The following is a 27,740-nucleotide window of genomic DNA, read 5'->3' as shown; positions in this document are numbered from 1 at the left end:
AGTGAAAGGTGCTGGTGGAAATGGGGTAAGTTTCATTAGCTGTGTTGCAGTAGCCCCCTTGTGCTAGGTGCTGTCTCCTCCTCTGGACAAGACCAAGCAGGGGAGAAAGGAAGGATCATTATTCCCATTTTGCAGATGGGGAGCAGAGCCCCAAAGAGGTTAAATGACTCCCCAAGGAAGTCGGTGACAGAGATGAGAACTGAACCCAGATCTTTGAGCCTGCAGGCCAGTGCTGTAACCAGAAGGCTTACCTTTCTCCCCCATCAGCCATGCCATAGCTGCCCCTTATATTAAGTGGAGGTGGAATGGGGAGACATTGCTGGGGAAATGCTAATGTCCACACCCGACGAGCAGAGGAGGCAGGTGGGAAAGGAAAAATTCAGTTGCATTGATTTTTACAAAGCCCCTAACTGAAAGTCGTTAAGGGCTAACGAGAGGAGGGCGAGCAGGGAACCTCGGCACCCGCCTGGTAAGCCCTATTAACCAGATGTGGCTGCATTTGTTTTAGTGGGAGGATGATGGCTAATTAATAGGTGCTCCACCCACTGTGCTTGCAGCACGGCTCCCGGCGACAATGGGCCGAGCCAGCACCGCACTGTCATGGCCCGAGTGGGGAGGCTGCAAATGGGAGTCGTTTTCCTGCCGCCTGCCTCTTTTCGTGTGTCCTCGTTACCAAATTATCTGTTTAACTCTGAAGGGGGGCTAATTAGTGCAGTAAATGAAATCGGTGGGGAGGAAGCGGGAAGGGAGGGGCCGCTGCCAAAAGAGCCGGGCGTTTTATTTCCTCCTTGCCTGAATACAGGCCTGTCGAAGCCCCTAGCGCCATATACAGGGAGGCTAGTTCTCCCCACCACTTGCTCCGTCGCTGCTCTTGTTAGCTCGCCCGCTCGCTCCAGGCTCGTGCACCTCTGTCGCCGTGTGCTGGGAATTGTCCCTCCAGCTGCCTGCAGCGTAGCTGTGCCTTCAGGCTTCTTCGTCTACTGGCCTGGCCCCACCGGGGCAGCCCACTGTTGGCGTCGCAGCATGACAGGGTCCTTTGCCCCAGAATGCTGATGGCACATTGAGAACGGAGGGAGGCCTGGGCCATGCCCCACCCCAGCTTGGAATGGCCAAGAGCTTTGTAGGGATTTCCCGTGCGGGGGGAACGTAGTCGCTTGGCCCCAGACCTGCTTGGAAAGGGCGTGGCCAAGTGTAGCTGTTCAGACCTCTCCTCCTTCATCCCCTCGCCCCCAGCCGTGGGATCCTCCTTGCTGTGAGCTAGGCTCAGGACCCTGCAATGTCAGGCGCTGTACGGATACCTAGTAAATGACAGTCCCTGCCCCAAAGAGCTTACTAACCAACCTCCCAGGTCTGCCGTCCGTGTGGGGGTGTGCCTCGCGCAGGAGGCTGGGAAGGGGGTGTTCTCACTATCCGAATTGTTTTCCCCCCCCTTCATTTTCCTGTTCCCTTTTGGACCCCATTTGGCAGGAGAGCATGGCAGTGGAAAGTCAGCACATTGATCCCTGTTAAAATTGACAGATCAGAGTCGATACGGCTAAATTGTTCAGTTCACGGTAAACTGACAGTAGAGGTTACGAATTAGAAAATTTTAAGCAGCAGCTGTCTCCCTTCCTCCCCCCTTCTTCCCGTCCACTTCCCCTTCCCCTCCATGTCCCCTCTCTCAGCAGTAATTATGGTGTGATTGAAGTGATGCCAGGCTGCATGGCTGACACCTCTGTCTTTTTCCTGTAAACACGGGGAGATGAAAATAGACACTTGGAGACGCTGTGAGTGTCACTTTGAAGGTATCTCTTGTCTCCTCTGTTGCAATGCTGGGAGCTCGGCTGTCACTTCCCTCCCCTGCTTGCGCAGTGGTTCATACGCCGACTGTCAAAGGCACCCCAATCCGCAGTCTTTTAGCATCAGGTTTCTGTCACAAATCAAATAAAAATACTAAAGAAACAGACAGACAGAGAGAGTTTGTCTGCCCTGCGTCCCCTGCCGGGATCGGGGGGGGAAATGTTGGTGCGGGAGGGAAAGAGACACAAAAAACAAGCTTTTGATCAGTCCAAATTAACTTTAACACCTTCGCAGGGAAGGTGCAGGGCTATAATTGTGTTATTGGTGGTGTGTGTTTCTTGAAAACGTTTTGTTTGCTTTGCTGCCGCAGCCTTTCTGAAGCCCAATATGGCCCCCTCTCCGGAGGGCCTAATGCACCAGTAAGTGTCCCCAGGGCAGGGTATTATTTAGTATGTGCCTTACACCAAAGGCCCTTTGGTTCTAGGCGCTGTACGTGGCTGGTGACAAGACAGTCTCTGAACTGAACTGCCCATAATCTAAATAGGCAAGACAGACTCGTGGTGGGAGGAATACAGGTGGAGAAACTGAGTCTGTGCGAGCCCCCCTTGACTTGCTTGAGGCTACTGATCTCCCTGCCGGTGACCCAACCAGGGGTATGCGAATGCGTAACACGTCCCTTTGCCATAGAGAGTGAGTCTGAGTCCCTTGGTAGAAGTGCCTGTTTTAGCTGTGGCTTTTTGGGGGGCAGGGGGATTTCTTCCTCTCCCTTCTCTTCCCTTCCCTTCAATAGGCAGAGCTGGATAATTCAGTGGCTGGTTGCTCTGCATGCAAGGATAAAGATAATCCCTGCTCAGGCATCAGGGCCTGACCTGATTGTAATGCCCACAGCCTGGCTGGGCGCTCAGAAGGGGGCTTGAACATGGGCTCTTTAGCTGTTAATGCAGGAGCAGCTACTGGCTGAACTAACCCAAAGCTGCAGCGGGCTCACCCATCATTAGCTGGCCTAGCCACCACTCATAGGGGACAGAACGCCACCTGGGTTAGGCAGGAATCTCCCATCAGTCAGGCTCATGGTGGAGGTGGTTTCTTAGCTCTCTGAAGCCTCAAGTATTGTCCCCTGCTGGAAGCAGGATATTATTAATTTATATGTATTACTGCAGCACCTAGGAGCAGTCCTGGGCCAGGGCCCCGTTGCGCTAGGCTCTGTACAACGGTCTGAACAAAAAGACAGTCCATGGCAGGATGTTCTGGACCCATGATCCAGTCTGGTATGACAAACCCTTTGTGTCTAAAATTGTTCCTTGGCCCCTTAACTCTGGTGGATCCACTGAGCAGCAAACGTTCTCAGCTACCCGATCTTGGACAAAGGCATTTACCTTCTTTGGTTCATTTCATGTTTCTTTGCCCTTTGTGCAGGAGGGTTAGATTGTCCCATTAGTTGACGCTGAATTTTCCAGTTAGATGAATACTTTGCCATGTTTTCTGTAGTGAAACTGAAAGCAGCCCTGGGAGGTATTGGATTGACCGTTAAAGCCTGTGGAATGCCCACTGGATTTTAAATACCTGTCGATTTCGCAGCATTAGTCAGTGGCGCTCCTTGAGCTGTATTGTACTTTAAAGAAAGTATATTTTGGAGCCACAACAGTTTGACACTGTTGCTGCTTTTTTTTTTTTTTAAAAGGCTTTTTTGTGTGTGTGTGTGTGTGTGTGTGTGTGTGTGTGTGTGTGTGTGTGTGTGTGTGTGTGTGTGTGTGTGTGTGTGTGAGAGTGAAACAACAAAACACAATGTGTGAGTTCCCTCTGCTGGTTGTGCAGCAGTATTTTAGTGAATCACTAATCCCAGGGCTGTGTTGCCATTATAAAAAATGCTAAACGATATGAGTGCAAGGCTGATGTTTTCACTTGTGTGTTAGAAATATGGGGAAGGAGAGGAAAGAGGGCAGGTGGTATTCTTTGTGGGGGGGGGCGGTCCTGGTATATGGGTTGGGGTGTGTGTGTGCGTGTGTGTGCATACATGTGTTTTGAGGGTATGCATACTCGGTGTATGTGTTTTATAACTAAGAATGTGTGTGCATTCTGCATGTTTATTGGGCATGCTGTGTGTGGTGTGTGGTGTGTGGTGTGTGGTGTGTGTGTGTGTGTGTACTTCATGAATGTATATGCACACATATGCTTCCCAACAGTCCTAGGTTTTGTGGGACTATTTCGCTTTGACTCTCCAAGCCCCTGTCCCACAAAAAGGGCATTTTGACCTGGGCCCCCTGTTTGAGTAGACCCAGGAACCGAGTGCCATTGCAACCTTGTGCATGGGGTCACAGTGCTACTAAGACTTGGCCCGCCCCCCCCACTCTGTCTCTAGCTATGGAGGGGCAGATGGGCCAAACTGAGTGCCGCTGTGGCTCCGGGCAGCAGCACCCTTCCCACTTGAGCCACTTGAAACATTAGGAGGCACATGTGTGCATGCGTGTGGTACCTGCAGAACATGCATGCCTACCTGGGTGCGTACCTGCTGTATCTGGCATATGCAGGCACCGTGTACGCGCCACGTGGAGGTGAATGACAGGTGTCGTATGGTTCACGTTTAACCAAAAATAAATCAATCTAAAACAGGTGAGAGAGGCTGGAACAAAGGGAGCTGGCTTTTCTGCCTCAGTCTCCCGAAGAGCCCAGCCGGCTCAGCCCCACAGCACTCAGCCATCAAAATAATTAAACTTCTCCAGTGGCGGCTGTTTCTTAAGCTCTGCTGCGATTCAGAAGGGGGAGGGGAGAGAATCGGGGGGGGATTCGACAGCCCAAAAGGAGGTTGCACTCTAGTCCCCCAGGTAGCCTCATTTCTTCACAGCTGATGTGTGGCTCTGGTTGGTTTTGGCTGCCGGAGGGGAGCGGAGGGGATTTCAGGCCCCCGTCTCTCCGTGCCTGTGCCCTGCGTTGCTCGTTTAATTACAGGTTTTCAGCCGCAGACCGGTGGGCATGCATCGGCAGGGGGATCGGCTCCTAAACCCTGTCATTTCGCCTCGTCAGAGTGCCTCTTCAAAGAGGGGAATCTAGACATTTTCTCCGCAAGGCGCGGAGTGGACTGTCTCGGCCCCAGCATGAATATAATGACAGATGCATTTTACAGCAAGCTGGGACTGAATGGGCTCAAGCGCGGCTCCTTCTGTCAGCCAAGTCATTATTTTTTGTCATTTGCTGACAGTTTTGGTCTCATTCGTTTTTCTCTCTTTTTCTGTTTTTTTTCCCCCTGCCTGGAAAAATGGCTAGGTATCTACGAGACCCCAGCAGGGACGATCCTGTACCATGCTCATTTAGATATTGAGGCCTTCACCATGGACCGGGAGATGCGGAAAATCAAGCAGGGGCTCTCCTTGAAATTCTCAGAACTGGTGTACAATGGTATGTACCGCTCCCCCCCCCCCCCCACACACACACCTACCTCCCACAGAACACATCCCCCCCACGCACCCCCAGAATAGTGTAAACCTCGTTACCACTAAAGGCAGCAGGCATGGCTTGTTCGTTACACGGCTCTGGCTTTAACAAAGATTGGCCCAAGCTGGGAAATTTAGATCTGGATGAAAGGCCCCTCGTAGAGGTGGGGAAAAGACCTGTTCTCTCAGCCAGTCCATCTCCCTGCGGAGGTTTGGTCCAGTGTAACATTAAAGGGTCCAACCTGTGGGGTGGCTACCACTGCCTTTGGGGACTTGTCCCACCTTCCAGGAGAGCTCACAATTAGAAGGTATCTCTGTTATTCAGCCTCACTCCATTTCCACCGTCTGACCCGCCCCACGTAATTCCTCCTCAGTGCTCACACGCTTCCGATATCTAGATCATCTCCTCCCTCCCGGCCCCACCAATGCCTCCTGAATCGTCATGCAGTCAAGCTACGCATATTAGCCCTTGTAATATGCCCTCTTAAGTCAGTCCCTCCAGCTGCCCAACCAGTTGCTCCTCTCTGAACTCTCTCCCGTTGGCTGTTATGGTTGTAGTAACGTGGCACCCAGGTTCTACCCCAGCTGCAGTCACACCAGAGTCAGCTAAGGCCAATGTCTCCGCCCGTGTGGCAGTTTTCAGATCTGGAGTTTTTGGTCCAGCTTGTTACGAAGCCAGGAGGTCAGGCTCCATCCTCAGTTTCATTGGTGTGAATCTGGAGTGACTCCATTGACAGCTAAGGTAGTTGATGTGGATGGAATGGCTTTGTAGTCTGATAGCCACGACGGCTGCCCCCAGGATACCCCGGAGGTAACTCAGCTCTAGGGTTATGTGTGCATAGCGAGGAGTTTTGGTTAGGAAAGGGCATCCAGCAAAGCTGCAGCTCTGAGCTCTCCCAAATTTTAGGGAGGCTCAAACCCAGCGCTGACTCTGGCAGCTCAGGCCATCTCTAGCTCACCAGTGACCACAGTGGTGATGTTCTCGCTCCACTACTGCTGCAGGAGGCTACCAAGTGGCTGAACCTTTAAAAGGGCGAGTTAATTTCATGACCATTCGTCCCCAGCCCAGCTAGGAAAATCAGGGGAATCAAATCTCATGCCACAGGGTGTCCACTGATCTCCCTGCAGAGGTCATGATGACATTCACCGTTTGCCCCCTCCTTGCCACGTTCATCACTGTGCAATTGGCCAGGTGCATTGTGGGAGTTTTGTGCCTTCCGCGAAAATATCAGGTGTTGGCCACTGCTGGAGACCGGCTCCAGGCCTGGTGGGACCAATGAGCTGATGCAGCAAACCCTCTGTGGTCAGGCCTGATGTGCCTATGTGTGGGTGTTTCTTCCCCCGGTTTGTTTCATGTTTCAGGGGGGTGTCTGCTGGAACTGGGCCCAATGCAAAAGCAGCTCCAGTCCCAAACAACCCCTAAACTCTTGGGAGTTCGGAATTCAGATCTGAATTTTGCAGCGTTTGTGTGAGCAGATTTTAAGCAGGAAAACGTGCGTGTTAAAACCTTCTCCCAGCCCTTCAGCATTTTTGCTTGTGCTTCTTCCTGATTGCAGAAATGTGCTATGCAGCATGTAGCCCACAATGGGGCACTGTGCATTTTTATCTTATCTAGGATTTGGTTTGATAGAAGCAACACAATAAAACAGGAGACGAAGTTTTGGCTTTAAGGCAGCTTTGAACAGCTGCTTGTTGGGAAGAGGGAGATTGCAAAATCTGAGAGAACTCAGCCGATCGATCGTACAGCCAGCCGTGCTGTTCACGGGTTTCGGACCGTGGAGCTGTTGATCAGAACCCTGAAAAAGGCAGCAGGAGTGGGGGGATTAGGAACAGCAAATAGGACATGAAACCTCTTGCTTTGAAGTCACTGGCTCAACTCCAGCCCAGGTTAGCAGTGATGGAAACTTGCTGCCATCTGATGTCTGCTCTGCATCCTACCTGAAATGAGCTTGACAGGTCTCAGTTGAGTTCCTAGCAGACAATTGCCCACACACACCACAAAACCACCACCACAATGGGCCCCACGCGGAACAGATAGTAGCAAGCTTCAGTCGTCACCAACCTGGGCTGGAGTTGACGAGGCCAACAATCGAATGGGCCATACCCTGGGAACGTGCCTCTGGTGCCTTGGAGCTGGTCGCTCTAGGTGAGAACGGAATGGCAGGATCCCCTACGCCACGCCAGGCTTATTCTGTGGATAAACTCAGAGCCGTTTGCTAGCACTGAGTTAAGGCACCCAAGCTTGGTTTTTAAATCTTGTAAAACTGGTGATTTTTGGTTTTGGTTTTGTCCCCCTCCCCAAACCCACCCTCACACACCTTTCGCTACGATACGCCGACAGCTGGGACGTGCGCCATTGTGTGACGCAGCAGCTATGGGACTGCGTGGTGCACACCTGTGGGATAGATTTTATTATTGAAAAAAAAAAGACAGTTGACTGGATGCTTGCCCTTCGTGATCTGCCGGGCTTCCTTTTTACCTTCCTGACATGGCCAATCTCCAGCTAAGGATTCTGGGTAGTGAAGCCCAACTGGCCACGTCCCTTACCAAGTAGTACTGTGTCTAACATCACCACTAGAGGGCACAGCCAAAACGCCGTGCACAAACCGCTGTGTCACAGTAGCAATGAGTTTGTGCAGCGCCCAAGAACTGTGCATTAGTGGATTTGGGGAAGATCCCGCAGCAGCCCTGGGCCATTTTTATTTCTAAGCCCATCCTCAGGTTGGGACTTTGATTCTCTCTTTCCCAGGTGGCCAACCCCAAACGTTCAACCCATAAGTCAGGCCCCAAAAATTCATGTTTTGTTTTGGTTTTTTTAATGAATACCTGTTGGGTTCTTTTTACGTGTCATTGGTTTCTGAGCCGTTGGGTCACGTTTCAAGCTTTTCTCTGCAATTGTGAGATTCCCATGAAATAACATGACTCCGGGAGTTGAGGCTTTAAGAAAGCAATCGTTGGTTTCCCTCCGTCCGCTATCCTAAGAGAGATACCCAAGCCTGCCTTGTTCTCTTGCGCTCTTGTCTCTTTCCTCTGCCCTTCTTCCTCCTCCTTGAGACCCAGTCTGCTTCCTCCTCTCCGGAAACAAATACAACCATCACCCCTGGGCAGAGGCCTACATGATGCTTAACCCTTATTTTGAGGGCTTTAGTGGTTCATTGGCCTTGTCCTGCTGGCCCTCTGCAGGTGTGAATTTCGCCCATGGAGAAGATGTTTTCCTGGCACGCCCTTTACAGAGGGTGGAGGGGACTAAGCAGTCAGTAGAAGTAGCAACAGCTATGGGTGTTTTGGAGTGAGGGGGTGCAGTTCATCGGTGGATCTCCCTGTGCCATTCAGAAGGAAGGAAACTCTTGAGATCTTCCCCACCTCCAGTCTTTTAATTTTCCTTCTGATGCAGCATCTGCCCTTGGTTATTTTGATTTCACTTTGCTCTGTGTTCCCATGTTTTTGAGAAAAGCAAAGTGCGAGAGAGTTGTTTATTTCTACCTATCCTAATTATTCTGAAACCACAGGATTAAAAGCTGCTTGGAGAATTCTGGGGTGGTTTTTTTTTCCCTCCGTAAGTGGAAGGAGCTTTTGTGTATCTCATCTGAAATGCTGTCAGGCCAGAAAATAAAATGCTGTGATTCTTGTCAGTGTAGAACCTGTTGGCTTTTCGTCAGAAATGCAAGTTCAATTTCCTTACTGTGCATCCGACAGCCAGGCTTTCTCCAAACCAGATGTTAGAAAACTGAAACTAATAATTACCTTTTTAGCTAGTCACCTTTCCACAACGGTTGAGATATTCACCAAGCGGCTTTTTCCAGAGGCGGAAACCAGTTCAGGGCTGGAGAGCTGTCAGCATCTGGTGGGTTGGTTTGTTACCTCTCCATGTGAGCTAGCATCAACCAGGCAGGGGTCTAGCCATGGTTTACCTGACCACAGATGGGGAGAGATCAGACCCTCTGCTGGTACCAGTCAGGATCACTCCACTGATCCTACACCAGTTTACAGCAGATGAGGATCTGTTCCATCTCTTTTTTTCCAAGAACCATGCTAGAAACTAATCGCGGTATTTTAGGTTTATGTCAGCAAAGGGCCAGGAGCCGCCAAGTTGAAGCATGATTGTGGAAAGGCTGAATGGTGTGAATAAAGTTCTGGAGAATCCTTCCTGTGGTATGGAAGGAACAAGCCAGGGAAGATTTTCGGCTGGTGTTGCTCCAGGGGCAGAATTAAGGTTATCTGCGCGCTGTATTTTGATTTGAATGTGACGGTTGTTGCACGTGTGTCAAATGTAGAACTGGCTGGAAAAATTCACAAGATGTTTTTGCTTTGGCGTTTGTCGATGGGTCGAAATCTAAACGTGTAGTGAAGACAGATTGGTTTCGGTGATGTCCCAGTGGAGCTTTCCTGGCTCCCTGCCAGCTTGCCCACCCAGCTTCTGGGCAGCCGTGGCCTCCTGGGCCAGCAGCTTTGGGGCCAGCTGCCAGGCAGACAGCCCCGGCACTGGGGCTCTGGTCCATGTCATGGGCAACTTTGAAATGTGAGGGTTTTGTTCCGAGTTGGAACAAACTCAAATGCTGACATACTGAATTCCTCAGCGAAAGGGAATGACCTTTCTCTGCCCAGGTGTGGTTGTGTGGCTTCGCTAAGGACTGTCTGTTGTCAGGGAGTGCTTGTTGCATTGTGTGTTCGGGATGAGCTGCTTGTTTCCTAGATTTTGGTTTTATTTTTAATGTTTGTGTTGCTGGTGATAGACACCCTTGACTGATAAACAGCACAGGAGGTTTTGTATGATAATGAGACTGTTTCTGGAGTGCTTGTCATCTGGAGTGCTCGAAGCACTTTACAGGGATACTGACCTGTGTTAACCCCATTTGACAGGTGGCAAAACTGAGCCACAGAGACATTAAAGGTCAGATTTTCAAAAAGGGCCTCTAACTTTGAACTTTGTTGAAAATGTGACTTGCCCAAGGTCTCTCAGTGAGTCAGTCATAAATCCCAGTTTTGCTGACAACCACCTCTGTACTCTAACCCCTAGACCATACTGCTGAAACGGGCAAGCCACAAAGTTTGCACCCAGATCCAAACTTCCTCACAGTTCGGGGGTTTTCTGACCAGATTTTGTTACAGCCTTATCTCTGGTTAACTGTACACCTCTCATTCCCAAGCACTTCACCAATACACACACTCGCATACGTATGTGAAGCGCTGTGATATATGTATAAACACACGCCCTCTTCCTGGAGCATCTGCAGCACAGCGCTACACCACCCATCTCTTGTGGAGTAGGGATGAATCACTCGTCCACTGGATCAGGGCTAGTTTGCTCAAAACTTACACCATTAGCCTGGCTGCTGACCGGCTGCGAGCCCACCCGCGACTTGCCGGCGTCCCGGGGCGGCAGCCACCCGTGGCTTGCCCCGTCTGGGAGCCCGGGTTGTTCAGGCTCGCAGCCAGGTGGCAGCTGCCTGCAGCCGGAGCCCAGCGGTTTGCGGAGCTGGGCTCCAGCCTTTTCTTCCCAGACACAGTCTACACAGACACAGTGTCGCCCTGCCTCTGCTGACAAGCCCTGCGCCTTTTGTCACGGCGGCGTTATTCTGTCGACAAAACAGGGCGGTTTTGTGGCCAAAAGGATGGTTGCAGTGTGTACACCAGGATTGCTTTGTCAACAGAAGTCACCTTTTGTCGACAAAACTCTCCAGTGTAGAGCAGGTCATCGTGTGGACAGGGCCTTTCGGCCATTTTTGGTCTGAGTTGAATCAGGCCCATGTGAACTCAGACCAGCCAGGACGGAAGCAGGAGGCTAAGCCTTGACCAGCAGAGCACGAACATGATCAATAATTCCGCCTGGAATAAAGGGCCTGAAAGCACTATTACCGTATTACACATATGAGGTTCCCACCCAGCTGAGGGAGGCTGCTGGAGGCCTGGCTTTCACGCTCTCATCTTCCTTTAACACCTAATTATTGTAACTAGGCTCGGAATTTAAGAGAATTAGTGTTTATCTTCCCCCCCTCCCCCTCCCCTCTGCCCCAATTGATTTCATTGTGGGAAGGTGACTTTGAAACACTTCTCCAGCTTTCCGCTCCCCTCTCCCCGCCAGGTACGGCCAGGTGTTTAAATGCTATTGTCTCCCACAGGCCTTGTTTGCTCCATCAGATTGAAATGATTAGAGCAGGATTGCAGCTACAAAGTGAGAAGGCTATTAAGAGGGATCACTTCCACTGGGGAATGTGTTTGCAGTGGGGGGTGCGGGAGGTGGGCGAGTGCCTCACACCTGGAGATGTCAGATCCAGTATTTAAGTAGCTGGTTATTATTTTAATGTGTCTTGGATTTACATTTTTTTTTTTTTTCCTCCATTACTGGGGAAGAACAAACCCTAAATTGGCCTTTCAATTTCAGGAGCTTTAGCTCTATTTGTTAAAAGAAAAAGTTTATTTTCTTGCAGCCGTACTTCTCCCCCCTTGTCAGCACAGGCACCAACCAGCACAATAGGTGCCTTTCAGTGAAGGATCACAAAGCGCTGTAGCACTGTGTCAAACTGAGACATGAGGCTCCTGGCCCGGCGAGAAATTAGCAGCTGGTTAATGGCTCACAACATTGTGGAACAATCTAAGACAGGAAATGAAGAAGGTCCTTGCATCTAATCGAAACTGCAAGAGAAACTTAGGGAGGCAAAATGTAACTACCCAAGTTGGAAAGATTTGGCCCGAACACCAAGATTTCTACCCGGTTTTAGGAAGGGCGTATGGGTCACAACAGGACGTGGTCAGAACCTTGCTTTCACGGCTCATCTGGAAGATGCATCTTCAGAAGCACAGCAGTCTGGCTATTGGTTCAGGACTGACCCAGACAGGAGAGAGCTGCCTATCAAATGACCAGTACCAACTCCTACAGCATTTGGGATGTCTCCATTTCATCTCAGACTTAGCCCTACCTTGCTGGAGAGATCTGACAGACTCATATCACAGTGGGGTGGCTGCAGGTCTGTTCTTCCCTCTCTGTGACTGCTGGATTGACAGCCCAAATCATTGTCTCACAAGAAAACTTGGTGGAGGAACAAATCTGTTCCTGGAGTGCTCATCACTGCAGTACTCACTGTCATTCAGTTAGCAAACCGAGCGACCAAGCTGTATCCCCTGGCCAGAGCAACGCTGCCAATCCAGCAAGATTCACGTCAGACACGAGCAGGAGACAGGGGAATAGCCACATCAAAGCATGCATGTCCCCACCCCAGGATAACTAATGGAGAGGCGTTAACATCAGCCTGCCCCAGAGATGAGGCGCTCCACCCTTGTGATGGCTGTCCCAGCCACGCCAGCGGCATATCTCCATCTCCCAGCCCTTCCCCAAATTCAGATCAGTGGAAACCTGCAAAATGCTGCCAGGAGACAAACATCTGAGTGGTGTCCATGGACTCTCGCCATGGGTGGGGCGGACGATACCCTGGCTCATGGAGTTTATAGAGAGGCCACTGCTTTGGCTGCATTGATCCAACCCAATTCTCTGGCCCAGGAGGGAAAAAAGTACTTTTTGTTTCCCGAATGGCTTCCACGCTGAGTCCCAAAGCCCTGCTGGGAAAGGAAAGCTGAGAGGGCACCTGTGTGGGAGCAGAGAGAGATTAAAGAGAGAAAACTTCTGGATCACTGAAGATGCTTAAATAGAACCTTTCTTTCTCCCTCTATCTCTCTCCCCATCTCCCTGTCTTTATTCTAGGTCTCAGGGGGTTTAATTGGCTAATTAGCTCACTTAGTGACAGGACAGCGCACAGGAATGGCAGGCGGGCAGGACCTGAGGCAGGAGAGAGGAGTGAAGAAAGGCACACAGGAGCCAGGCTCTGCAGCGTGGGCGTTGTCTCCATTTGGGGAGCCCCGGGACTCACTTGCCAGCCCGCCACAGGGCAGCCCAGCCCGTGGGAGAGGAGACAGGGTGGGAGCCCGTGTTCGTTCTCCATGGAGTGTTGGCCGGTGGAGTAGCAGGCGGACCGGAGCGCGCTTGGAATCCATCCAGACCCCCAGTGCCATGCCATACCAAACCTGGCCCTGCTGAGCCATGCAGGACCAAATGCTGCTGGGTCACACGGTGCCATGCCAAACGGCACCAAACAACGCCCCCATGCCATGCTGAGCCAAACCCTGCCACGCTAGCCCCACCAGACCTGCTGTGCCACTCTCCGCTCCCAAGCCAGGCCGTCTAAAACCCTTCCCAGCCATGCTTGTCTGTTCTGCGCCACATGGCACAGTCTCAGTCCCAGGTCAGCTTGTTGCACTGCGCCCTTCCGAATGCCCCTGGCAAACCTCCTAGTGTAGGTTTCTTCCTGCTGCTGACTTCTTCTCTTCCCGAACTAGCCCCCCGGTCACAAAGGCTGCTCTGCTGGTCACCATGCTGTGAGCATAGGCCACCCAAAATTCAAGGCTTGGGTAAGACATAGGCTTAACGTCCTGCAATTTGCTGGATGCTGCCCTGAGCCAGGAGCTGCAGCCTTGGAGATGAGACTCTAATCAAGAAAACCAGCTGAGAACTGGCAGACTCATCTGAACCACCAACCCACATACCAGGGGTCGATACTGGAAGATGCTTGCCCAGCTGGCTGGCATCCCAGCTTGTATCTAATCCCAGACAGAGAATCTTCCAGTGCGGGGTTGGAAATGTTCATTTCCATTCTCTGTGCGTTGGAGTCCAGGCCCACGGACGTGGTGACTGACCTTCTCTCCAGTCAAGTACGGTTTGATGGGACTTCCTTCGGAGCTCCGGTGTGGACCTCTTTTCTTTGCCCCCAAGAGCATGAATACTGATCTCACTCTCCCAGCCCCTGGAGCAAAAGCCTGGATCCAGCAGTCAGACCCAGGACTCTTGCATGAAAACAGAGCTGACTGATGACACAGCCCCTAGGGGCCGGTGGCTGTCATGCCTGTAGTAAAGAGACCTGCCTAGACTTTCATCTTCAGGTTGCCTGTTCAAATCCAGCCCAAGTCAGTTGCGGCCAGAAGCATTCCCCACTGGATGGCTGGCTGGTGGCTCATGGGAAATAAGTTTGGCAGGTCTGAGCCCAGTTTATAGCCCCAACGGAGAGAGAGAGGCCATGAACTGAACGGACTCTGGAGATGAATCTCATCCTCAGTCCTGGAGGCATCCCTCTGTCTCAGGATTGAGGGGGGCTGACCAGACAGGACAGGGGAGTTCACGCTACCGCAGACAATACAGAGAACAGGGGCACCTGAACTGTCAGCCCAGCAGCTTTCACCAGCGCTAAAAGCACGTAGAGAGAGATGAGGAGGAAATCCCGTAACACTCCAGGCCGAGTCCATTTCAATTCATTCCTGGAAAATCTGCTGAGAAGAGAGAAGAAAACTTCCCTGACAGCTTTCAAGGGACGCTGGAGAATGATCCGAGCACCAACTCCGTCCCCCAGGAGCGGGGCTATAGTGCTGGTGACAATCAGGTCTCAGACAGACAGATGTGCCTGTATCCTCGCTCCGCGGACAGCAGAAGAGAGCAGAGGAAAGCAGAGATGCATCTGCCCTGCGAGCGACAGGCAGCAGCAGTGTTACTCTAGAAAGGGCCGGGGAAGGTGAGCCTACCTGAGAGCTGGCAGGGGACATATGGGCCCTGATCCTCCCGCCTGATAAAGCCCCTGAGGTCAGGCCCCTGGCCTGTGTTATCTTACTGGGCCATTCTGTTCTGCAGGGATCCCGCCATCAGAGAGGAAGGGGATAGGAGCTGGCCAGGCTGCAGGGGGGGGAGGGTTTTGAAGTAACCTCTCCACCTGTCCATTGTTGAAGGATATCTGTTCCAGAGCAGAAGTGGGGATGATCAGCTGTCCGTGTCAGGAGGAAAAGGGGGTAGAGTTACCCCTGGCTGTGGGCTCCTGTCCATGCACAGAGATGCATTGTGCAGCTTCTCGGATTAACCCTTTGAAGCATCACTCTCAATTCCACCGTCCCCCACGCCTCCCAAAATCACCCATCCGTCCCTTCTCGCCCCACTCCAAGGAACCCACCTGGATTCCCACAACCCTCCCTGGAGGTGCCCAACAGGCTGCCCCGTTTTGATTCCCTTCCCGACCCTCCGTGCCTGTTCCATCTGCTGGTTCCCAGTGAAGCTGGCTGCAACTTTTAAGTAGCTCTTCTCTGTCTGGGGACCGGTGTGTCTTCCTGCTGCTCCCATCCCGCCTGGCTGCAAGGAAACTGGTGCTATTGGTCAGTCACTGGAGAGCGTTCCCCAGCTGCTGCAAGAAGAGTCTGCCTGTCCGCCTGCCTGCCTTTAGGTGACTCTCTCCTGGGGTTCCTTTTTAAAGGTCATCTGGGTGCATTTAATACTTTACCCTTCCCAGGCACCTTCCCGCCGATGAGCCCGAAGCATTTTAGAGGTGTTAACGAGGAATCCTCAGAGCCCCTTAATGGGGTTGATTTTATTAGTCTCATTGTACAGAGGGGGGAAACTGAGGCACAGAATGGTACGTGACTTGCTGAAGGACTCGCAGTGAGTCAGCGCACCACTGAAAACAGAGCCCAGGGATCCCAGCTCCCAATTCGCTGTTCGAGCTCCTAGACTGCGTTTTCTCCACTGAAGGATGATCTAGGGACTAGCCTAGAGTTACCCAGCCTAGACTTCCAGTGTCTGAGCCCCTACAGAAGCCCCATAGGCTAGTGCCCGGGGAATCTCGGCTTTGCCCGGCATTGGTCTGACTGAGCCCGGTTCTCTGCTTTCCCTCCTTTCCGCAGGTTTCTGGCACAGCCCGGAGTGCGACTATGTCCGTCACTGCATCAGCAAATCCCAGGAGATGGTGGAAGGGAAGGTGCGTGTGTCTGCCTTCAAGGGCCAGGTCTACATCCTGGGCAGAGAGTCCCCACGGTCCCTGTACAACGAGGAGCTTGTGAGGTAAGCGGCCGGCTGGGGAGTCTCTCCCTCCGTGCGCGCGCACAGGACGGAGCTGCCTAGGTGTGGGGTTCTCTCCTCCGTCCGTTCCTTTCCTGCTGGCCCTCCTCTTGCCCGGCTGTCACAGGCAGGCATGGGTGTCTGTGATGGTGGAGATGGGGCCCAGCGGCAGACGCGAGACCCAGATTCCGCGCTCCCCAGGGATTAGGGATAGCTGGATCGCAGGGTCTGAGCGAACCGCGGACAGGGGGGCTGTGGGCGTAGGGGGAAGGATGGGAAACCGCACGCCCTTGTCCCATGGTCGGAGTAGCTGCCGTTGCACAGGGCCAGTGCTCTGGGATCCGGGCTCCTTGTACAGAGCTGGGGCGGGGTGTGTGTGGGGGGGGGGTGTGAGTGAGAGAGAGAGACATTCTGTGCCTGGCACCCCCAGTGCAGTCTTGGTGCCCTAAGGCGCTGTGGTACTCCAAGCAGGATCATACCCCAGGGCCATTCGGTGCCTGATGTCCAGGCCATCAAGCTGCCCCTGTACCAGATGCTGCCTGGATCTGCAGGCTGGCTCCATGCCCCACCTGGGTGGCTGCTCCCTCGCTAATGACAGAGCCAGGGTGTTCCTGCAGCCCCAGATCTGAGCTCTCCAACGGGCAGCGCACCCACCAAGCCTCAGTGGGTCACAGAGGTGGGCAGGGGGCGATGCTGATGCCCGGCTCTGAGGGGACGCAGGGCAGGGCTGGGGCGATGTTGATGCCCGGCTCTGAGGGGGCGCAGGGCAGGGCTGGGGCGGTGCTGATGCCCGGCTCTGAGGGGGCGCAGGGCAGGGCTGGGGCGGTGCTGATGCCCGGCTCTGAGGGGGCGCAGGGCAGGGCTGGGGCGGTGCTGATGCCCGGCTCTGAGGGGGCGCAGGGCAGGGCTGGGGCGGTGCTGATGCCCGGCTCTGAGGGGGCGCAGGGCAGGGCTGGGGCGGTGCTGATGCCCGGCTCTGAGGGGGCGTAGGGCAGGGCTGGGGCGGTGCTGATGCCCGGCTCTGAGGGGGCGCAGGGCAGGGCTGGGGCGGTGCTGATGCCCGGCTCTGAGGGGGCGCAGGGCAGGGCTGGGGCGGTGCTGATGCCCGGCTCTGAGGGGGTGCAGGGCAGGGCTGGGGCGGTGCTGATGCCCGGCTCTGAGGGGGCGCAGGGCAGGGCTGGGGCGGTGCTGATGCCCGGCTCTGAGGGGGCGCAGGGCAGGGCTGGGGCGGTGCTGATGCCCGGCTCTGAGGGGGCGCAGGGCAGGGCTGGGGCGGTGCTGATGCCCGGCTCTGAGGGGGCGCAGGGCAGGGCTGGGGCGGTGCTGATGCCCGGCTCTGAGGGGGCGCAGGGCAGGGCTGGGGCGGTGCTGATGCCCGGCTCTGAGGGGGCGCAGGGCAGGGCTGGGGCGGTGCTGATGCCCGGCTCTGAGGGGGCGCAGGGCAGGGCTGGGGCGATGTTGATGCCCGGCTCTGAGGGGGCGCAGGGCAGGGCTGGGGCGATGTTGATGCCCGGCTCTGAGGGGGCGCAGGGCAGGGCTGGGGCGATGTTGATGCCCGGCTCTGAGGGGGCGCAGGGCAGGGCTGGGGCGATGTTGATGCCCGGCTCTGAGGGGGCGCAGGGCAGGGCTGGGGCGGTGCTGATGCCCGGCTCTGAGGGGGCGCACAGGGTTAGGATGGGGTATTCCTGGCAGTTGGATACTGTGGCAATGGGCGTGTTAGAAAGCAGTGCACAGATCTCGGTGCCAGTGGCGGATGGGGAGCGCTGGGGAAGACGCCCTCTTCACCTCCCCCCCCCCATGCTTTGGTAACAGGTCTGCCTGGGCCAGGCCACGGCGTTACAAATCCCTTTTACCAGCCAGCCTAGCAGAGCCCCCTGGAGCGCAGAGGCCAGGAGCCTGGTGTCCCACGTCTCCAGCGCCCGGCCACTGTTCCACGCAGGGCGACACTCATTGGATTGTCTTGCTGGCCAAGCCATGAGCACGTGAAAGCATTGCACCCAGGGCTGTGCTGGGGAGCTCTCGCCCCTTTCCCGCCCCCCGGGGCTGCCGTGGGGACGGGTGGGGATCCAGGCTGCGCGGCACAGGAAGGGAGGACAGGATCCGGGATTAAAAACCAAGCATTTGGGTGGTGCACGCAGAATCCCAGTGCCCCCTAGGATGCCCTTCGACTGGGAGTTAGTGCTAACAAACGCAGCCGCGAGAGGTCCGGCTTTAACTCCCCAGCAGCCGTTTCCTCCGAGTATAAAATTAAAACACGAGTTTTGTTTTGAAGTCGATATATTTTTTTTTTTTTTTTTTAACTCTTTTTTCCTTTTCTTTATGTTGCTGTCTCTCTCCCTCCTCCCTCCCCCCGGCTCCTTTCAATCTCTCTAAACACTTTATAAGCCATAAATACACCCGAATCAGTTTAGAACAGTCGGAGTAAATGTCAAATTATCTTCTCTCTTTCTCCTCTCTGGCATTTTTCCTTCCCTCCCCCTCGAAATCAACAGCTCCTAATAATCCATCCCAACCCTTCATTATGCCTCGCGTTCTCACTCGTAGAGATTAAATGAATAAAGTATAAAAAAAAAAAAAAGAAGAGGGAAAAAAATAGAGGATGGAGGGGGGTGGGACTGAGAAAAAGAGAGAGGGAGAGAAAAGCAGGGGTACTTATTCTCACTGTGTCGTCAACCGTTTTCCTTTTCTTTTTGATTTCTACATCGCTGGTTTGAAAGCCTTTGAGTGACGGCGTCACAGGAACCCGAGAGAAAGCTGTGAGAGGTAGAACCGCGTGGAAATGCCTCTGCACAGTAGGTAGAAAGTAACGTAATTATAGAGCAGGTCAGAACCACTCGAATGAGCAAAAATAAAAGCACAGAGGTTTTTCTGTAGCCCGTCAGGGGAGGTAAAATCATTGTAAACTCTTTTCTTTTTTCTTTTTTTTTTTTTTTTTTTTTTAAAGGTTTGCAGTTTCGGAGAAACGAGCTGTGTTTTTTGGGATGGCAGGAAACAGGAAACTAGCTTGACTGGGATTTTTTTTCTTGGCTATTGCTTTGGGAGCTTCTTGGGGACTTTTAATATCATCGTATTAAAACATGGGCCAGGTCCTGATCTGGGATGAGTCGCCAGGAGCTCCGCTGTAGCCGATGGGCCAGATTCCCCGCTGGTTTAAATGGGCCTTGTGTCATTGACTTCCTTGGAAGCTGCACCCTTTGCACCAGATGTGTGTGTCTTCTGGCTCTGGTTTTCAGCCGTAACGCAGGCCGCACTCAGGTTGAAACCAACAGGCATCGTGGCCGAGAGAAGGCGCCAGGGTCAGGGTCCCCGCGCTACGTTGGCATGAGTAGGTTCTGGCGCATGCATAGGTGCACCAGCACCAAAGCAGCCGTGCCACTGAGAACACCAGTGTACATAGGACTTAGGTGTCTTTCCCCGTTAGCGAACCCTGCTCAGGGCAGGTCTAGAGGATGCATGGTGGAATCCCGTACGCTTGCTCTACGCTTAGTGCTTCCCAGGGATCCCTGCTGCAGACAAGGCCTGGGTGTGGGCCTGGGGGCATGGGGACAAATCTCAGTCTTTGAACTTTTGCTCTGGTGCTGTCCGACCTCCAGGTTTTTTGGGCCGCCTTGAGGGGGTGGGGTGAGGATACTCCGTGAGAGCTGCCTGGCCCTTTGATGTAAAACCTCCCTGGGCAGCAGGGGGATGGTAATGCTGAGGACGGGCTGGGAAGATTGAAAGCTGCCAGGCTTGGCTTTGGTTAGAAAGGAAAACAGGAGCAGGGTGTGGGGTGATGGGGGTGAGAGAGAGGAGATTGAGGGGGAGAGAGCCAGGAGAGGTGTTTGCAGACAGAGGGTGGTGGAGAGGGGCTGTGCAGAAAGAGAGGGCTGGTAAGAAAAGACGCCTGCGAGAGGGAGCTGCAGACCTCGGCTGCAGGGCCAGAGGCTGGGGAGAGGGGAGGCGTGGTTAGCATTAGGGCCATACTGGTAGAAAATCAGGATGCTGTTTGTGGGGTGGGGGTGTGGGTATGGAGGAGCAGGCGAGCTACTGTGCCCTCCTCTCCCCCGCCCGGCTCAAAGGGCTGCATTTAAAGTGCATGAATAAAGGTAAGGGGCCTCCTGCTACCCACGTGGCAAAGTAAATTACACCTGTCCTCCAAGAGACGGGGCAGAAAGTTAACAGGGAGGGAGAAGGAAAAGGTTGAGTCAGAGAGCTAGGGGCAGCAAACATTGCGGGGGCGGGGCTCCCCCCCTTCCCTTGGCTCTCTAATGAATGTGAATGTACGCAGCCCATCAAAGGGCCGCGTTCTAAGTAGACGCGATGGGAGGTGCTTTCGGTGAGCGCCAGCCATAGGGGCAGCACAAGGCAGGGGTTGGATTCGCGTGTGGCTGAAGCTGTCCTCTCTTTGCGGAGCCTTTGTTAGCAGGGCTGGATCGTGGAGCGCCTGGCGGTTGTGTTCTGAAATGGTTCAGGGAGGTGCTGCCTCAGAAGGCGGCTCGGGGCTGGATTGCTTTCCCATGGGAGGCTGGGAAGGAGCCAGGGATTACTTGCAGCTCCATTTTACTAACTCCAGAAGGCTCGAGAGCTTCCACCTCCGTCAAGGCCACCCAACAACTCCAGACAGTGCAGGAAAAGTCAGTATCCGGGAGGAAGAGGAAGGATTCCCCTCCCGATGACTTTCAGAATAATGAAAGATCTCTCTGACCTGCAGGATGCTACTGGATGAGCACAGGCGAAGGTTTTCTGCTCACATGTGCATTGCACATGCAGGGTTACACACTTGTGCATTGCACATACATGTATACATGCTTAGGAGCGGCCAATCGGTGCAAACTTGTGTTCCCTCTATACGTGCTTGTGTGTGTGTCTGTCAAGAACAAATCACGTCAAACCAGCCTAATAGCTTTCTTTAACAGGGTGACAAGCCTTGTGCATGGGGGGGAAGCCGTAGATGTGATTGATCTCTACTTTAGTAAGGCTTTTGATACTTTCTCACATGACCCTCTCCTAAGCTGTCACATGCTGGGGTGCAATCCAGACCAGGGGATTGCTGCTGTAGCTCCCCACCTGGCCTGCTCACACCAGCCTACCTGTAAGTCTGTGTGCAGCTGCAGCCCTGGCGCAGCAGCTCTGACCCCAGCAGCCTGTCAGCAATAGGGCTGCCCAAATTCTCTGGTCAGGATCGTCCCCCAAAGTCAAGTGCTGGTTCATTCGTCATCTTAGGTGAGAGAGAGAGAGAGAGAGCACTTGGGGTTTTCTGCCCCTTTCTTTTAAAATCCAGTTAACCTCTGACGTCTGATTCTTCTGAGGATTCCCCCTCAAAGCCAAGTTTATTTAAGGTGACATGGAGGCTCCGTGTTCTTTCTTCTCACCCGAGTTTGCTGAAATGCACATTTGCCTTGTCTCCTGCCCTCTCTTCTCCCTGCTACCTGGAGGACCTCTTGACTACTTATATGGAAATTGAGGTAAAGACCCAGGAAATTTCTGCCTGGGCAGGGCTGTGTGGTTTTGAACTTGTGCTAAGAACATTTATACGGGGGGGGATTTCTTAACTTGCTACAAACATTTCACCACAATATGATTGAGCAGCAAGTTATTAGTTTTCAAAGGATACTTCACAAGGCATATTTTGTACACAGATTATTACAGTAGTGTGCAGGATGTGAATACAAGGGTATTTTCAGTCATACACGCAAATGAGTGAAATAGAGCCTAGACTGACCTACTATAAGGTGGGTGCCCAGCGGGTTGGAAAATGATACTTAGTAGTTATCAGTGGTGGGAAGGTCATATCGAGTGGGGTTGCACAAGGACTGTCCTGGGTCCAGTCCTGTTCAATTTCTTCATAAATTATTTGGATAATGGCATAAAGTACTTATAAAGTTTGTGGACAATATCAAGTAGGAAGGGTTGCAAGGCTTTGGAGGACAGGATTAAAATTCAAAATGATTTTAGATAAACTGGAAACATGGTCTAAAATAAATAGGATGGAATCCAATAAGGACAAATGCACAGTACTGCACTTAGGAAGGAATAATCAGTTGCACAAATACAAAATGGGAAATGACTGTCTAGGGACGAATACTGCATGAAAGGATCTGTGGGTTGTAGTGAATCACAAAAAATATATAAATCAACAGTATAACACTGTTGCCCATTCAGGGATATATTAGCAACTGTAAGCAAGACACGAGAAGTAATTCTTCCATTCTTCTCTGCACTGATAAGGCCTTAACTGGAGTATTGTGTCCAGTTCTGGGCGCTACATTTTGAGGAAGATGTGGACAAATTGGAGCAAGTCCAGAGGAGAGGAAGAAAAATTATTAAATGTCTAGAAAACATGATCTATGAGGAAAATGAAAAAAATCGGTTTGTTTAGTCTGAAGAAGAGAAGACTGGGTGGGGGGGGGGGAGAGACACAACAGTCATCAAGTACATAAAAAATTGTTATAGAGGAGAGTGATTAAATTGTTCTCCTTGTCCACTGAGGACAGGACAAGAAGCAATCAGCTTAAACTGCAGCAAGGGAGATCTAGGTTAATAAAAACCTTCCGAACTGTAATGGTAGTTAGACACTTGAACCAATTGCCTAGGGAGGTTGTGGTATCTCCATGATTGGAGACTTTTAAGAACAGGCTAGACAAACACCTGTCAGGGATGGTCTAGATAATGCTTAGCCCTGCCTCCGTGCAGGACCTATTGAGGGCCAGATTTCACCTGCCTGATGCGTGTGTGGTTATGGTGCTTTGTTGACAGGAGCCCATTCCTAGCCCAGGCGCAGGAGTGTTGTTGTGGTGCGGGGCAGAGGGAGAATTCTGCCTGCAGGGCCTGACAAATTGCCATCCCGACTCTAGGCTCCTCGGGGCAGGGGCCGTGTTGCTGTCTGTGTCAGGTACAGCACCAAGCTCGCTGGAGGTGTCTCAGGCATCCTAATGGAGAACAACACGTAGGGAAGTTGCATGTTGAAGGGATTTGAACGGCAAGAACAGAGACTTGGGTGGAAGATGCAACTGGGTGCTGGAGAGAAGGAGAGTCCAGTGGTTAGGACTCTGCTGTAGGACTTATGAAACCCAGCTTCAAGCCCCTGATGCGCCACAGACTCCCTGTGTGACCTTGGGCAAGTCACTTAGCAACCAGATTTTTAAAGGTGTTTAAGCAACGAGTGGGATTTTGAAATGCATCTGGGCACCTAAAACTCATTCATTTCAATGGGCGTTCAGCACGCGATGGATCTGAGAATCCCTCTGGGCAACTAAATGCCTTTAAAAGGCTGGTCCTGAGTCTCTCTCTGCCTCTGCTCCCCATCAGTAAAATGGGGGTAATTCCTCCCCACCTCACGGGGGGCTGCGCTGCGCTGAAGATTGTGAAACATATGCCTGTGGGAAGGGGGAGATTGACCTGAAAGGCCTGTGTGACACTTTTAGGTAAGATGAGTAAGTGTGCGAGGATGTGGGGGGAGGGGACGATGATTTTTCAAAAGGTTCTGTTGAACACAAACCTGGGTTTGTAACCATTCTCAGCACTAGTCCGCTCCCGTGCCTCAGTTTCCCTGCCTGTAAAGCAGGGGCAATAACATTCCCCTACCCCACAGGGACGAGGTGAAGTTGAACTAGGCCCTGCCCATGGCTCACTCTGAAAGGGATTTCTGCTAAGCATCCTTGCACAGAGGTTCTGTGTCCACCAGGTGAAGTTATGTAAAAAGCCAGGCACCTAAGTCGAGATGACGGCCCTTCAGCCAGTGAGTGATCGTTTTCGCAGTGCTGTGTACTCACCCCTTCCCCTTAGCACCGATGGCAAGTGTGGGTGCTCAGCAGAGACGGAAGAGTCCAGGGGTTAAGGCATTAGCCAGAGACCTGGGTTCAATTCCCTCTTCCACCCCAGGCTTCCTCTGTGACCTTGAATCCTTCACCCGGCTTCTTGGTCCCTGCGCCGTGGGGCTGAGAACACGGCCCTGCTGCACAGGGCTGTTGGGAGCATGACTGCATTACACGTCTGTGAGGTGCTGGTGCGCTGCTGCTGGGGACCGGATGAGAACGGTCGATAGACAGTCAGAGCCCTTTATTTAGGTGGCTGGCTTTGGACCCCGGGGCGTGGCCATTTGCATTCCTCGCCGGGCAAAGGAGATTTCAAGCGGCCTCGGCTGTTTGCGCCGGTTCCATTTGCCAAGCCAGGAATGTCCCGATGTTTGACCATCTGTTTTCTCTCTTCCTCCCCTGTCTGCAGCATGAACGTGCAAGGTGACTACGAGCCTTCTGATGCCACTGGATTCATCAACATCAACTCCCTGAGGTGCGTATTGCCCCAGCCTGAGCTTCACATTTCCGGGGGGGGGGGCCTGACCTGGGGAGCCGCCGAGTAGTATGCCAGAGACTGGCTCATGGAGAGCTTCTCTCTCCCATCTCCCGCCCAGAACCCTGACGGGAAGGCAGGTGACATTGGGAGCAGAGGTCAAAGACCAGCTGGGGCTGCCCTGGCAGTGGGGAGGCAGTGTGTGGCTTGTTCCAGAAAGGACGGTGATCGTCTTTCCCGCCTGAGCCCCTTGCAGTCCCCCCCGCCTGCCAGCCGTCCCCTAAGAAACCCAGCCCAGCCAGTTCCAAAGCATTCGCCCCGTGCGAGCGCTCGGAGAACTGAGTAGCAGGAATGAAAACTGGCTTGTAGCTTCTTTAATCAGGTGCTGGAGAAAGAGCAGCAGCCTGGCTGTGCCGCGGCTCACGTTCGGCCTCTCATTCACCTTCTTAGCAGCTGCTCCAAGTGTCTCCAGCTCTTGGTTTGCAGGAGGCATTTTCTGCGAGGGGCTTGCACGCCCTGGGGTCTTGCCTCTAGCTGGCTCGCAGGCTTTGGGCTAGCTGTCGCAGTGCAAAGCCCTCCTGCAGATACAATCCACCCTGCCGCAAATCGCGGCTTGGCCCAGGCCAGGTAACCAGCCTTTGCCCCTGCTCGTAATTGGGGTTAAACCCCCATTAGCTCAGCTGGTGCAAACCCTGGCTCCTCCTTGTCTACACACGAGGGTTCGCACTGGGAGACCTACACAAACCCATGGCTCCCGATGACTGAGTCAGCCAACAACTTGGAGCCCGCTTCGCTCACCTCTAGCCAGCTGGGACTGAGGGTACACTGTGCTGCGGCCGGCGGCGTGACATCGCTCAGGCAGGCACGCCTGCACTAGCTTTGATCTAGCTAGCACGCATTAAAATAGCGGGCAAGACATGGCAGCATGGGCGGTACAAGCCCGCCTGGTCTCCTAGCGCTGTACTCGGGTTGCTAGCCCAGGCTGGGGTTCGTGTGACCACCTCTTCACTGTTAGCTTTCGCTGTGCTAGCTCCAATAAAGCTAGCACGGGTAAGTGTACCCACGCTGCAGTCACCCTCCCATTGCAGTGCAGACATCGCCTCACTTCCTGCCTGCTCGAATCCGGGTGCCCCTCCCGCTGCAGTGTAGACGTGCCTTGAGACACTCCATGACCTCAACCCTCCATCCAATGCTGAGTTAAAAGTGGGATGGGGTCTGACTTCCTTGTAAGCAGGGCTGCCCAGGGAGTCAGTCCCAAGGCAATAGATAAGACCAGGGGCAGGAAGAAAACTGGGAGCTCTTCACTATCCTCTCCGAGCTTACTCAAGTGCCTCCAGACCAGCTTGGACCGCACGGCCCGCACCCTGGGAGGCGATTACGGCACATCTTAGGAACCAGAAGCCTTGGTGAATTACAACCTCCCACAGAACATCTAGTCTCTGTATTTTACTTATCTCCCAGGCCCAGTGAGCCCCCAGAATGCAGTGAAACATGCCATATTTACATAATGGGCTCTTTCTTTTTTCCATTGCCTGTAACTGCTTTGTTCTCCACAATAATGCACAATGTTTTGCCCCCCAGGATCAATTAATTACATTATCGCGCAGAGAAAAAAAAATCCAACTGTACAGGCCTTAACAAACGCTTGCCCCGACACCCACTCATTCTGCCTAAATTAATTGAATTGAAATGTGTTTTATTCCTGTTAATTTACAATTAATTTTTTTAATCTGGTTTATAGGCTAAAGGAATATCATCGTCTTCAGAGCAAGGTCACCGCAAAGCAGAATGAATAGCAATCAATAGCGCAGGGGGCTCTCACTCCCCTTTCTAATTTTTCTAAGCGCGAGCACTAATTGTGTTGATAATTTATAATTGTAACTCGTCTCCTGGAGTCGGCGTGGAGGTGATGGCTTTGTTAGAGGCTTCCGCAGCAAGTGAAATGGAATAAATAAAAAGGAGTCAACCAGGAGAGGAGGAGAAAAGAAATTAAAACAACCCAGCTTTTTGTTTCTTTATGCAGAGTAGGGTTTTATTATTTTATTGTTGCTGTTTGTTCCTCCTGCACTTAGATGGCCAAACTGTTCCTCGAGCCAGTCTTTGTGAGGTTTGCAGTGGATTAAGTGCCTCTGAAGGACACACGTTTTTGTCCCATTATGTACCTTTTTATTGGAGTGGGAAGGAGGAGAGGGAAATCTACCCAAACAAGTCACTTACCTGCTTCTTCTTTGGCTTTAATGCTAAAAGGCCACAGAAGATGGGGAAGCAAAACTACCATCCTTGCACTACATTTGGTTTTTTAAGTCATTCAGGGCATTTCATTGTTCCTCTCTCATCCTCTGGAGTGCCAAAAGGGTCAGAATTAGGGTTTGTTTAATTAAAAAAGAAAAAAGCTTTCATCAAATCGAAGACCAAAAGGAATGTTCTGTACCTTCGTGTGATTATTTTTATTTAAATTCCGGTTTAAAGGGAAGATTTTATCTGGTGGGGGGCAAAGGGCAGTTGAAATACAATCATTCCCGCTCGCAGCCTGGACAGCACATGAACATCCCTCTATAGAATGGGCTGGGGACAGGGAGGTGAAACTGACCTGGCCTGCTCTGACCTGCAAGATAGAAACAAACGTCCTCGGTGGGGGGGGGGGGGGGAGGAGAGAAAATGCTTTAAAATTATTTCCATTTGTAAAGGTCGATGCTGCAGTCATTTCCAGCACAGCTGGAGTGGAAGGCAGAGGTTGTTCCCCGACACCTTTACACCTCTCTTGATTCTGGGGACAGTTACAGCTTGGATCAGCCCAAAACACAATTTAGAGTAGCCACAGGGTTGCTCTAACGTGCTGGTTGGAACAGTCCTCTGTGGCCCATTCCACCAGCTAAGACTCAGTGCAGTCGCTCTCTGGCCTCTCCCCCTCAGAATGCTCTGCCCCCAGCCCCAGTGTCGTGTCTTTTATTCTTTACACAACAACTGTAACGTGAAGGAATCCTAGGGGTAGAGGTGGCTTTACCGTCAGCCTAGATTTTGCCCATAGGGGGGAGTCCTCATTAGCTCCCCTGGGGCTACTTGAAAGTCCTTTTGACCCTCTTCTTACTGCCATGTAAGAGTGTTGTCCTGCCTGCCTCCACCATCACAGCTCCCTCCCTTGGTGCTTGGTAGAGTGGGGAAGAGCTGCAGGGGCAGAAGGATGATTCCAGAGATTTGAATACAAGCCTGGGATAGAGGAGACCTAGGTTCAATTCCTGCCCTGCCAGAGACTTCTTGTATGACCCCCTCAATCTTGCTGCCCCTCAGTTCCCACCTGTAAAAACTGGGTAGAATTGCTGTGAGGATAACTATCTTAAAGACTGTACCGTGCTCAGACATTACAGCCCTAGGGGTCAGAAGCACCTTAGGTAGATCCACACGCATCA

The 27,740-nt window shown here is 52.7% G+C and overlaps 1 protein-coding gene across 2 annotated transcripts in view; it reads left to right on the top strand.

The window, feature by feature from the left end:
* Nucleotides 1–27,474, top strand: part of ASS1 (argininosuccinate synthase 1) — a 74,161-nt gene extending 46,687 nt beyond the window's left edge. For both annotated transcript variants that reach the window (XM_067541962.1, XM_067541963.1), the window contains exons 14-17: nt 5,041–5,172; nt 15,912–16,068; nt 24,268–24,333; nt 26,075–27,474. In XM_067541962.1, the coding sequence (XP_067398063.1) occupies nt 5,041–5,172; nt 15,912–16,068; nt 24,268–24,333; nt 26,075–26,129 (410 nt within the window). In that variant the 3' untranslated portion in view covers nt 26,130–27,474. The remainder of the gene's footprint in view (nt 1–5,040; nt 5,173–15,911; nt 16,069–24,267; nt 24,334–26,074) is intronic.
* The last annotated feature ends 266 nt before the right edge of the window (nt 27,475–27,740 follow it).

This window comes from Emydura macquarii, unplaced genomic scaffold, assembly GCF_026122565.2.
Source record: "Emydura macquarii macquarii isolate MOO-44397 ecotype Brisbane River unplaced genomic scaffold, CSIRO-AGI_Emac_v2 contig_691, whole genome shotgun sequence".
In the NCBI taxonomy this organism is placed as follows: Eukaryota; Metazoa; Chordata; order Testudines; family Chelidae; genus Emydura; species Emydura macquarii.
Note: the sequence above shows the minus strand (reverse complement) of the source record. Positions and strands in the feature narration are given on the sequence as shown.